General features: G+C 38.5%; 1 protein-coding gene across 5 annotated transcripts in view; it reads left to right on the forward strand.

Moving 5' to 3' along the window:
• Positions 1-13,320, forward strand: part of khdrbs2 (KH domain containing, RNA binding, signal transduction associated 2) — a 74,156-nt gene that overhangs the window by 33,156 nt on the left and 27,680 nt on the right. For all 5 annotated transcript variants that reach the window (XR_004105611.1, XR_004105610.1, XR_004105608.1 and 2 more), the window contains exon 5: positions 12,147-12,274. Coding sequence is in view for 1 of the 5 variants with exons in the window: in XM_031303341.1 (XP_031159201.1) it covers positions 12,147-12,274 (128 nt within the window). In the remaining 4 variants the exon portion in view is untranslated. The remainder of the gene's footprint in view (positions 1-12,146; positions 12,275-13,320) is intronic.

The following is a 13,320-nucleotide window of genomic DNA, read 5'->3' on the forward strand; positions in this document are numbered from 1 at the left end:
GAAAGACTGCTGTTCCCAGCAGCCATAAGCCCGCCCACCGACTCTATACACAATGTGATTGGCCCGGCCAGAGTTTTTCCAGCTTGCAAGATACCAAGAGTTGCTAGACCCCCTGGCTGCAAATTACATTTGCTGCCGCTAGGGTGCGTCTAGATTTCTAGGCTATGGTCACTGTACAAACTGCAGTAAATACGATGCTTTACTGCCACACCGTCTTTCCAAGAATATAAACTGCTGGTAGAGTCTCAGCTCTTGCTTTATTGCAATGCCTTGAGAAAAGATGAGGTATTGCATATTCTAAATTAGTCTATACTAATATAGAATAACATATTATACTATATATATACTATATATATTATATACTAATAACAGTGCAGCAACATTTTCTAATTAGTGTACACACAGGATTGGCTGTAATACATTTCTTTTTTAATAGGTGCACACATTCAATAAGCACAGACAGTTTAGGCTATACAATAGTTTGTGAAAATCAAGAACCATTTCAGGAAGATTTAACTAAGTGACATAAAGGCTGAAAATCCTTACTGTAGATGAGAATGCACATAGAATGTTAGTTAGTGGCAGGTGGGAGTGGACATGCTATCTCCAGTGCTACTTGATTATTGTGTAAATACTGATTCAGCAGCATTCACAGTATTATATAGTAGTACAGTATATATATATATATAAAAGTATATATATATTTCTTGAAGCTGCACTTTCATATGGCTCTTTGTAGTGTTGCTTATTTAAAGCTAATGCACTTGCACTTACTACTTGTTGTCTGGAGTTTGCACCTTCAGGGTTGAAAGCACTTAATTGGAAGTCGCTTTGGATAAAAGCGTCAGCTAAATGACATGTAACGTAATGTAATGTAAAGTATATTAATTTGAGAAATACTATACTATGATTTTTTTCGACATATCATACTTTGACTTTTTTCGACATACCATACTATGACTGTTTTCAACATAAATTCTTTGTAGGCACAGTGTATAGTCCTGCTCCAACAGCAAACCAGAAAGTAGTCACTGCAGACTCTGACCCAGGTTCGATACCCATTCCAGGCTGGCCCTTGTCATGACGTTTTTTTCCGACATACTATACTTAGATATTTTTTTACATACCATACTTTGACTTTTTTTTTTTTTTTTAGCTTTTTTCAACATACTATACTATGACTTTTAAATGAATTTTTCAACATACTATACTATGACTGTTTTCATTATAAATTATTTGGTGGTACAGTGGATAGCACTGGTCCAACAGCAAACTAGCAAGTAGTCACCAGAAATCTGAGGAGAAGATTTGCAAGCGCGCAGACTTTTTCCGACATACAATACTATGACTTTTTTAACAGTTTTTTAGACGTACTATACATTCACTTCTTCGACATAATATTACTATGAATTTTTTCGGCATACATACTGTGACTTTTTTTATCACTTTTTTTGACATACTATACTATGACCTTTCGACATATTATGCTATGACTATTTTCAACATAAATTCTTTGGTGGCACAATGGATAGCACTGCTCCAACAGCAAACCAGCAAGTAGTTACTGCAGACTCTGACCCTGATTTGATACCTAGTCTGGGCTTTTCCTTGTCATGATGTTTTTATCGACATACTATACTTTGATTTATTTTGACATAATGGCTTTTTATTTGACATACTGTAACTTTGTTATCACTTTTTTTTAACATACTATACTAAACTTAGCAAAATCCTAGTATAGTATATTGAAAAGTCATAAACTAAAGTAAGGAAATTTGTGTTTGGTATATTATTTCTCTGTGGTAACAATGCTTTTTGGCAATAAATCTTATACCGTTGGAAAGTCTGTTTAGTTCCCTTTCAAATGGTTTCCCCATTTGTAAGGAACATGCATTTGTGGGATGAGCAGCAGTGCTGAGTATGTGGGTTGCACCCATGAAAAATTTGCCAAATCTTCTCTGCCAATGCCAAACAGCTTATTCTGCCATTGACTCGTTTGGTGTTTGGTGAATTGGATGATTGAAGTTTGAAGAAACAAGACATATTGGCAATTTAACAATTTATTCATTTCACAAACAGGAGCCTCAGTAGCGTGTGGAAGAACCATACACAGCCACAACAGCCTGGCACCTCCTCCTCATGCTGGTCACCAGCCTGGTCACACACTGCTGTGGGATGGCATCCCATTCTTCAACCAGCATTTGTCGCAAGTCAGCCAACGTGGTTGTGTTGGTCACTCTGGCACGAACAGCACATCCAAGCTGATCCCACAAGTGTTCAATGGGGTTGAGGTCAAGACTGCTGGCAGGCCATTCCATCCTCTCCACTCCCACATTCTGGAGGTAGTCTCTGATAAACCCCACCCTGTGGGGGCGAGCGTTGTCATTTGGAGGATAGAGTTCGGTCCCAGACTGTGGAGATATGGGATTGCCACTGGTTTCAGAATCTCATCTCTATATCTCTCTGCATTGAGATTGCCTCCAATGATGACAAGCCTTGTTTTGTTTTACCATCACACTGCCTCCACCAAAAGGTGTTACTCTATCAGCATTGTGCAGCAATCAGCATAGCGTTCTCCGCGTCTTCTCCACACTTTGACCCTACGATCCAACTGCCGTAGAATTATCTAGAATCATCCAATCCACCAAACACCAAATGAGTCAATGGCAGAATAAGCTGTTTGGCATTGGCAGAGAAGATTTAGCAAATGTTTCATGGGTGCAACCCACATACTCAGCGCTGCTGCTCATCCCACAAATGCATGTTCCTTACAAATGGGGCACCATTTGAAAGGGAACTAAACAGGCTTTCCAACGGTATAAGATTTATTGCCAAAAAGCATTGTTACCAAAGAGAAATAATCTACCAAACACAAATTTCCTTACTTTTTGTGCTAAGTTTATGACTTGACTTATGGCTACTTTATGGCTATGACTTTTTTATAATTTTTTTCAACATGCTATACTATGACTTTATCACTGTTTTCTACATACTATACTATGACTTTTTTTGTCACTTTTTTTGACATTCTATACTTTGACTTTTCCCGCCATACAATACTATGACTTTTTTTATCACTTTTTAAGACATACTATCCATAGACTTTTTTGACATACTATACCATGACTTTTCGATATACTACGCTATGATTTTTGTAAACATTTTATACTAGGACTTTTTTCGATATACTATACTTTTTTGGACATACTATATTATGACTTTGTTATCACATTTTTCAACATGCTATACTATGATCTTTTCCGAAATACTATACTATTACTTTTTTTTATCACTTTTTGACATACCATACTATGAATTTTTAATAGCTTTTTTGACATATAATGCTATGACTGTTTTAAACATAAATTCTTTGGTGGCACAGTGGATAGCAATGCTCCAACAGCGAATCAGCAAGTAGTCACTACAGACTCTGACACTTGTTCGATACCCTAGTCATTACCTGACATTTTTTTTGACATACCATACTTTGACTTTTAAATGACTTTTTTTCGACATACTAAACTATGACAATTTTCATCACTTTTTTCGACATAACATGACTTTTAAATTACTTTTTTCTACATACTATACTATGAAAAATTTCGACATACTGTACTATTACTTTTTTATCACTTTTTTTCAGCATACAATACTATGACTTTTTTTGACATACCATACTACGACTTTTTTCGACATACTTTGCTATGACTGTTTTCAACATAAATTCTTCAACATTAAGACATACTATAATATTACTTTTTAATTGCTTTTTTCGAAATACTATGCTATCACTGTTTTCAACATGAATGCTTTTGTAACATGCTGGCTCAGTGGTTAGCGCTGCTGCCAATAGGCAGCAAGTAATCACTGCAGCCTCACACCCAGGTTCAATACCCAGTCCAGACTGGCCTTTTACACTTTTTAACAGCTTTGTTCGACGAACAATATTTTGACTTTTTTCGACATACTACACTTTGACTTTTTTAATCACTTTTTTCTACATACCATACCATGACTTTTATCGATATACTATACTATGACTGTTTTTGTCACTTTTTTCGATATACAATACTATGACTTTTTATCACTTTTTTCAACATGCTATACTTAGACTTTTTTCGACATACCATACTATGACTTTTTAATGGCTTTTTTCCACATACTATGCTATGACTGTTTTTAACACAAATTATTTGGTGGCACAGTGGAGAGCACAGCTCCAACAGCAAACCAGCAAGTAGTCACTGTGGACTCTGATCCAGGTTTGATACCCAGTCCAGGCTAACCCTTGTTGTGACATTTTTTTCGACATACATTGGCTCAGGAGAAAAAATTGACTAAATTTATGAGCCAGTTACAAACATGTATGATCGAGCCAGCTGGTGTGCAACACCATTGCTTCTCACTGCTGGCCCAACAGGAAAACTAGTACTTCTCTATTGGCCAATCAACACCTGCTTATGTGCCATTATGCTTCAGAGACCAATCTCAACTCAAACTGATGCAGCAGGCGGGATCACAGAGACATGTCGCTGTCTCCCACAATGCCACATGTGTAATTAAGTGACTTGCGCTGCTGGTTGCAGCTGTCAATCTATTAGAGCACGTGAGCTTAGGTGAGTCACTCATGATAATTTTTTCCCTTCACTTACTCCTACTCCTCTTTCCTCTCATCTATCTTTAAACAAAAACTCAAATGTGCTCTATCTTCTACCAAAGTAAAATCCATTTTAATATGGCATCATCCCCGTGATGTCTGAAAATAAATAGCCCTGTAATTTATAATACAGAAAGGTAACGCTCACCAAGGGTTGTAATGAGGTGCTGATCACTAGAAGTAGACTTAAAAGTAGGAAAAAAAACATGCACACACTGAATCCATGTGCATTTCTTTTTTGTTCAGATGACACTTTGACCCTCAGGAGCCAGGCATATGGAGCCAGAGTGTGCACACCGTTTTCTACTTTCTAATCCTGCTTCCCTCTGAGCCCCTATCTACAAAACAGGAAAAATGTATATAAATTATTTTATTCTCTTATTTTATCTTCTGATATGAATCACAATTAAAAAAACACATTCACAGTGAACAGTGTGACAATTTCCAATTACAATTTACATGCATTATGCTGTGTAATTAATTTAGTCCTGAGCAGAAATAGAACACACAGGCTGCCAAGAAGTACAGTTTGTCTGACTGTGAGCTTTATCAGGAGAGCAAGCTTGTCTGAACGGGAGCCCTCAGATCTGCCGTGAAGCAAACTCTAACGACAGAAATGCTGTCAGTGCTCACAGTTATGCACCCTAGAAAAGAAAAGAAATGCAAACAGGAACCTTAATCAGTGGAATATTGTAGATACAGACTGAGAGCGACAAGCACTGGAGAAGGATAGGAGCACCTGCTCTCAGCTGGATGAGCTTGTGGCCTTCATCTCGGGCCAAACTGCATTTTGGCAGAAGGAGGGTGGCACAGATGCTTGAACAAGATATGTGAGAGTAATTCGTTTTTGCATGAAGTCAAACGTGAAGTCAAACTAAAATATACATGCTATTAAAACTTGACTGTTTTGTGTTTACATTTTATGTAATCTATTTGATCCATGTGAGAATGAGCCTGATCACCAACACTGAAGATTGGCCTGATGTTGCAGAGCAGACATGTTGTGCAGAGGCACTTATGCAAAGTCGTCTGCATTATTATCTTCAGCAAAGATCCAGACTGCGTAGGTGTTCTTAACAATGCAGGTCCAATTTTGCTGTGGAAATAAGAGAAGTGCAATTTGTGTTGAGTTAACTTTAAAGAACTTGACATTTATTAACATAGATTGTGTTCTATAATAGCGCACTACATATACAGTACCAGTCAAATGTTTGGACAGGCTTTTCCATTCAAGTGAATGAGAAAGTGTCCAAACTTTTGACTGGTACTGTAAGTATAAATACATTTCAGGTTTCACATTGTGGTTCACTTGCATTGGGACCTCGAAAGTATGTATTCAGCATCAAACCATGCACCCATGGTCATGAAGCAGCACAATAAAGTGAGACGCACAAATCACCAAATTAGGAATTCAAGTTTAAATCTGACTACACCCAGTTCTTTTGTTAGAAACTAAAAATGAGCAACTCATGCTGAAAAACGTGTGGACATAAACACAGTACAAAACTTAACAAACATTGTATCAAGATGCAGATGATCAAGAGCAGCTGCTTCTGTGCCTTTGGATCAACTGGCCTGATGTGCTATGGGAGGATAAGAACATCTTTCAGTAGGTTGTTATGCCAGACAGCTTGGTTTTTCAGACCTTCTTTAGTTGAAAAAGATGGTCTTTGCACACAGCATGTGCTGTGCACTGTAGAGATTTACGTTCTCTCTAAGATGTAAAGTAAAGTCGGATTTTACCATTGATCTTATTGCAAACCACATCCTAAAAAAATCCACTCAAAATGCACTGGTCTCCTTTCCACTGCTTTTAAAAAATGTTTACACAGATGACATTTATTTTTGTAAATTGAAACGAATTCATTCTTTAAGGGTGCCATTTCTGCAATATGATTGCATGTTTGTAGAACCCTGCAAATTGACCTCTGTGCCTGCTGTGTAAGGGAACATGATGTATCACACATTTAAATTCTGCCCATCCAACACTGCAGACACAACACATTGTGAGAGAGAGCTGTTTCTGAAACATCCCATTCACCAAATATGAGAGGGGTGTGCAGTCATCTAGATCGATGGAGATGGTAAGAGTCATTTGCGTCAGCTGATCAATCATGAGATACATATTAGCAGACATTTTGTTAGCTCTTGGAAATTGAAATTGGTTCATTCACATCACTCTGTGCCATAAATCTGAATCTCTGAATATGCTGTATATTACCACTGAATTCTTAGCTCTGTCATCAAAAGAAGCTAATGCATCTCCTGACATACATCATCTGACAACTTCAAATGTTATAATAGTAATCTCATTATAGTGGTATTAATAGTATAGATCAAATAGTCCCTGTAGCTACCTTTAGATAACTATATTAGTTATCCAATAAAGACTAATTCAAAAGCTGGGATTAATTTGTTGTCTTTGTTTGTTTATCTCTATTTCTATTTTCTCTATTTTTTTCTGTTAGAGAGAATGTATTTACTCATTAAAATCATGTCACTAGATGCCTCAAGGTCTCAGAGGAGACCAACATCTCTTTGTAATTAAAGATCCACTGAGATTGATTATCTAAAAATGCTGAATTCATTTTTATGTGGTATTGTTTGCCAGAAAAATGTCAAAGGCTACAGGAGCAGTTCTTTCATAAATGGTCCTGCAGCAAGCAGACTGACTCATATCACTGAGATATAAGATCAAAATTCATAGGGCAATAAATCAGTCAACACAGCCAGCAACAGAAACATGTAGCAGGTAGACAAAAACACAAGAGTGATTGGTACCACCAAGCTTCGTTTGCTGACCCCTTAAAGTCTAACTTTAGCTCTGTGAAGGGCATCGTGTGTGTGCACAGTATCATGCATGGTCAGAGTTAATCTCAGTGAGCAAACAGTCTGACCCGAGAAGCCTCAGCGTGGGGTTTATCTCTGTATACTCATGTTAACGCCTCTGTCAACAGTTAACTTTTACAAGCTCTGGCAGATTTGTTGTGCTTTGGATAAGCTGCCAGCTTTCCAATTAAAATCCCTGCCAGTCTCCTTCAAACCATCAGAGTGCTGTAGGCCTTATTAATTCATTAACAAGAGAAGCACATGTGTGCGGTGTGTGAAGTGTTTTGGAAATCTACCATGAGAATTTATTTTTTCTACTCCTCCTGTGACATGTGGGAGTCAAAGTAGGCTCATTCGAGATGAACCTGTAAAGTGGACAAGAGCAGGCGGGAGCAGCTGGGGGCGGTAACAAAAATCCGCTGTCAAGTCGGACAGTTTCCAGCCAATTCTAGCAGCCTTCAGGCTGAACAGGAAGTCAAAGAAACACTGTGGTCCGATTCCGATTTAATAAAATGTTATCAGACATCTATATAGAAGCTGAATATGACACATATATCAGCTTGTACACAGTCTCCAGTTTGTTTTCATTATGACAGAGTAGCTCTCAAAATGCTCTACATGCGATTTGCATTTAATTAACACACTGTAGATGATCAGTAATCTGAATGGATTTAGTCTCTCTGACTTTTAAACATAACTTATCAGCCACACAACATGTGTTCTGTACAAAATAAGCCTTTAAATCAGACAAATAGCAGTTTAAATCCCTCCAATTCAAAATCAATAAAAAGTTTATATAAAATGTCATCATGTTGAGTCGATTCTGAACCAATCAGCTGTTAGATCAGCTGAGAGGCCGGCGTTTCCCAGCATACCTTGGGTCCACCTGGGTCTTGCAGTCGGTGAAAAGCAACTGCGCTGCCTGCGTCTCAGAACTGCGGCTGCCTTGATCTCATGAGGTTATCGTTGCCCACGTGTGCATGACATCAGAGCAAGTCGGGATCAATTCGGACACAAATCTAACCGGCATGCATTGGGCGGTGATCGCCGGTGATCGATTCTGCGCTTGAACGAGCCTAGTGTGTGCATCATATGGTCCTTGTATGACACATATCCTATTACCTTAAATGGAGAGCTCGGACAATGTGACCGACAATTGAGGCAAATGATGCTGAAGTTTGGTTTTACATGGTGTTTTTGTGTTAAGGTTTGAAAGGTGGACAAATATGCAATTGTTGGGCTGTTTGTCCTCAACTGGTTCCAGCTGGGGACCTTTGTTGCATGTCATAATTCATTTAATATTCAAAATATTCAGTGCTTACGTGTGACAAAATATTCTGCGGTTTTATGAAGTGGTACTTTTTGTGTTTTACTTTATCAGTACCTAAATAATTTGGCATCATTGAACCTCTGTGTAGGAGAATATCTACTATAACTGTCTATGGTCATAAAGCGACACATTGAACTGTCACATACGTTTCTAAATTGATGGTTGAAGATCCAAACGTGTTCCGGTATCATCTAGCTCAGGATCTTATAGATCCCCTTTAGACATGTTTTAAGACATATAAAAGTACTCTGCTTGAAATGAATCTGCTTGAAACAATTTGTGTCTGAGATAGTTTCTTCACAAAAAAAGTTCACTACAACTAGGGTTTCGACTCCGACCTGCGGCCCTTTGCTGCATGTCATTCCCCCCTATCTCTCCCCTTTCATGTCTTCAGCTGTCCTGTCAAAAATAAAGGCTGAAAATGCCCAAAAAATAATCTAAATATATATATATATATATATATATATATATATATCCTTCTCCCTCATTAAACTATGCATAATCTATGAATATGCAAAGTTTAAAGGGGCCCTGTGGCATATTCTTGTAAACAAACAACGTTTCTGTTTACATTCAGTGTTACTCACCAAAACACATTGTGTGTCTCTTTGAGGTTTAAAGAAGATGTTGAGTGTGTTTCCTTCCTGATAAAACATTTGGAAAGCCGATTTTTCATAATAGTTAAAAACCTGTATTGTTTACATCCATGTTGGCTTTTCAGACTTATTTCTCAACATCTTTGTTGGGGTAGTGGGGACCCACACAAAAACGTTGCTCCATAGCGTTAATAGTGGTGAAGAACTCCACAGGGAACCTTTAACTGTTGGATACAAGATGTTTCCTACTTCATTAAAAAGACATTTTCACTATATGGTGCACTGGAGATGAGTTTCCACATCACACTTATGTAAGTTGCATATTGGACAACGATTGGCTGCCAAACTAGTTGTGATGTCACACGTCTTATTCTCAGATTTAAGGTAACCATAGAGGAGCTTTTCCTCTTCTGACATATTGTTAAGTTGATGCTGAAAAGACCCACCAACATTATCAAGCTAAAAAAAAGCTGAGAAAATGGTGAATTTTTATACAAAGAGTGTGATTGCACATTTGGCTGATAATGAGTCCACAAGAATTGTTACTGTACACACATTTAGATTTGTCACATTTATTGTCAAATTGTCTATTGAGTTTCACAGTTTTTGCCTTTCACACAGAATCATTTAAATCTAATAATAGGCTTTTGTTAAAGATTTGATTACATTCAGTGTCAAAAAGATACAAATCACAGAGTTGGCAAACACTCTGCTGTAATATCCTCAGGACTTAGTGTGGTAGAGGTGGGCTTATGGAAATATAGTGTAGCATGAAAAGAAGGTGAAATACCTGTCAACGGTGACACAATCCACCAGAATACTAGATTATACTGTGTGTATGAGCTATAATCTCACTTACACAGAGCCTGCACACCCATTAATGGTCTGTCCTTTTCATATCAATGCACTCTACACAGACTTATATCTCATGAATGAATGTGCAGTTAATTTACTGTTGTACTGTGATACCTGTGGCAACTGGGTAGCTCACCTGGTAGAGCGTACACCCCATGTACAGAGGCTCGGTCCTCGCCGTGACGGTCGGGGGTTCGTTTCTGGCCTGCGGCCCTTTGCTGCATGTTATTCTCCCTCTCTCTTCCCTTTCAAGTCTAAGCTGTCCTGTCAAAAAAATGCTATACCATATACTGTTGTATAGCAATACCAATCACTCTTGTGTTTTAACAGAAATTGTTTTCAACTCTTTAACTGTCTCACATTTCTGGAAACTAGTTTTTGCAAACTGGGTCCAAGTTGTTGGTCTTACTTTGTCTGTAATGACCTCTATTTATTTTAAAATGTGTGTTTTGGGGGGGTTTCTCACTCTGCTTCCAGTGCCTGACACCCAGTCATACAGTCAGAAAGACCCAACAAAGTTACCAAAAGAGTCTGTCAAAAACACTGTGGACCAAAGAAATCTGTTGCTGCCTCCATTGCTTTGGTGTCATTACAAAAACATTTTGCCCGGGGTACCAAATCTTGTGGGCTTTGCTTATGTGTTTCTGACAAATAAGCCTGTTTATCTGTCAGCAATGACAAGATAATGAATACTGCTTTGTCCACTCCCTTATGTGCTGTATAATGATCTGTATCATGTTTGATAACGGGTTGAGAAAAATGGTTCAGAATCACAAGATAACAATATTTCACACAAAGTTGTTAAAACTGTCATTACGGGCTGTGTGTGCTGACAAAATAAGCAATATTTTTTTTCTTCCTATGTCCTCGTTGTTCTCCACATACAGGATTGGGAAATTATTTGGAACACCTGATTTATTCCTTATTTTGTCTTGCAGCCATCCAGAAGTAGCCTGGCTCCGCCCTCCTACGTACTTCCGCTCAATTTTCATTTTCCTTCAGTACGTCATCTGGGTTTGCAGCATATTCACAGGTTTTCTCCGTCAATCTTTACCTGTCCAATCAGCGAACAGAGGGAGTGGCTGAGAACAATGACGTTGAGGTCGTGCGCTAGTTTGAGTTGTAGTTCCGTAATGGTGGCGGAGAAAGATGCGAGCGAAGCCATTCGGTCCATTGTGACAACACTGCCAAATATCCAGAAGTTAAAGCCCGAGCAAGAACAATCTTTGCTGAGTTTTGCTGGTGGCCATGATGTTGTGGCCCTCCTCCCCACGGGGTTCAGGAAAAGTTTGATTTTCCAGCTTGCTCCATTAGTGGGGAAGGAGTTGGTTAAGGCGAATGCTAGCGATGTTTAGCTGATGTCACGACCAAACGTTAGCGATTGGTTATGGCAGATCCAGAGCAGCTCTGGGCAGATCCAATTGTTTTAAACTTCAACAGAGTACCCGCCTTCAAGGAAGTTAACACTTGTCAATGGAGAGTGGCCAGACTCTCTGTACAAATGAAATGTACCAGAGTCTGGTAGGACCAGGCTAATCCAGAAGGCCATTTGTTGTCAAAATCTTAACATTAGTTCTGCCCCTTTTCCCTTTTCTTAATCATACTAACATACTGCTAACAATACATCTACGGCTGTTTTGAGCAATATTTATTGTCTTTCCCTACACTCTTCCCTAATCTCTCCCCTGCATTTTGTGTCCAAACATAACCAAAAGAAAACATTCTTCATTGAGTATTCAATGCTCGGTAACGCCATGTGTTTCCTGTGTGTGTCAAGATATTTTTTATCAGATGACATTTGCTGCTGTTGCGAGCATCTGTTGCAGTCAGAAGACAAATGTCCTTGTTTTTGAAACATGCTGTATTTTGTTCCCCGCAGGACTACAATGACGAGATCAGACAGGAGCAACTGAGAGAGCTCTCCCTGTTGAACGGCTCAGACGAGTCGAGCAGAGGGAGGAATGCACAAGGAAGGAGTGTACGACCAGCAACCACAATGTCCACAGGGTAAAGTACTTAACACTGTTTAAAAGAAAGGGGCTCTGAAAGAAGTTGAGTATTCATTCAAATACAATAAGCAGGGCTTCTTAAAGTTATGCATTTCTGAAGGTTACTATTATTAGAAAAGATTTTTGAGAAAATGGGGCAGTCTTTATTTCAGAACACTTCTGCTGTAAAAGCTGAATTTCATACTCAACACTTTTTGTTTTTTGTCTTACATAAGAATTATAATGTAATCTTACAGTTGCAATGTATACAGTTCACATACTGGTAATAACTTAAAAAAAACGCTGTTTTACCCTGCCAGTCATTTTCTACTAAGTACAAGAATGACATCTGTGTTGAAAGGTTAGGGTTAGGGTTGTACTCATGCAGAATGGAAGGAAGGAAAAAATATTAGATTCATAAAAGATAACACAGTATCTCATATGTTTGAAAAATGTACTATTTTTTTTACAATTATGATAAAGATATGCAACAAGAAATGTATTTAATGAAAGTCTAAATATAACTCAAAACCGTTTTTTGTTACCTGTTGTTAAAATCAAACATAAAAGCATTGATATGTGCTCATTTTTTAAATGTTTTCATGTAGAGACATCCCTCTGGTTACTGTTATTGCTAATGACGTGTTTCTCTAAATAAAGTTGAGAAGAAGGGGGATAAAAAAGCTCCCTTCAGAGCCACAGAATACATTATATGAGTAGTATTCCTCATGATGAGTAAATAATCTTCATGTGTAAACCAGTGGATTGCCCCTTTAAATCAATCTAATTCTAAATCTAGACGCACCCTAGCGGCAGCAAATGCAATTTGCAGCCAGGGTCAGTCTAGCAACTCTCCGTTGGCTTGCAAGCTGGAAAAACCAAATTCTGGTCAGGCCAATCACATCATGTATAGAGTCGGTGGGCGGGCTTACATAAGGACGGCAGAGTTGCGACGGTTCCGCGTGAATTCCCTGCTACTTGGAAACACAGAAGATGGCTGCTGCTGGCGAACAGCTGTCTTTCGAATCGGCTTTGGCCGCGACTCTGGAAGACTTGGAGTTAAGC

The sequence above is a fragment of the Sander lucioperca genome, chromosome 15 (genome assembly GCF_008315115.2).
Source record: "Sander lucioperca isolate FBNREF2018 chromosome 15, SLUC_FBN_1.2, whole genome shotgun sequence".
NCBI lineage: Eukaryota > Metazoa > Chordata > Actinopteri > Perciformes > Percidae > Sander > Sander lucioperca.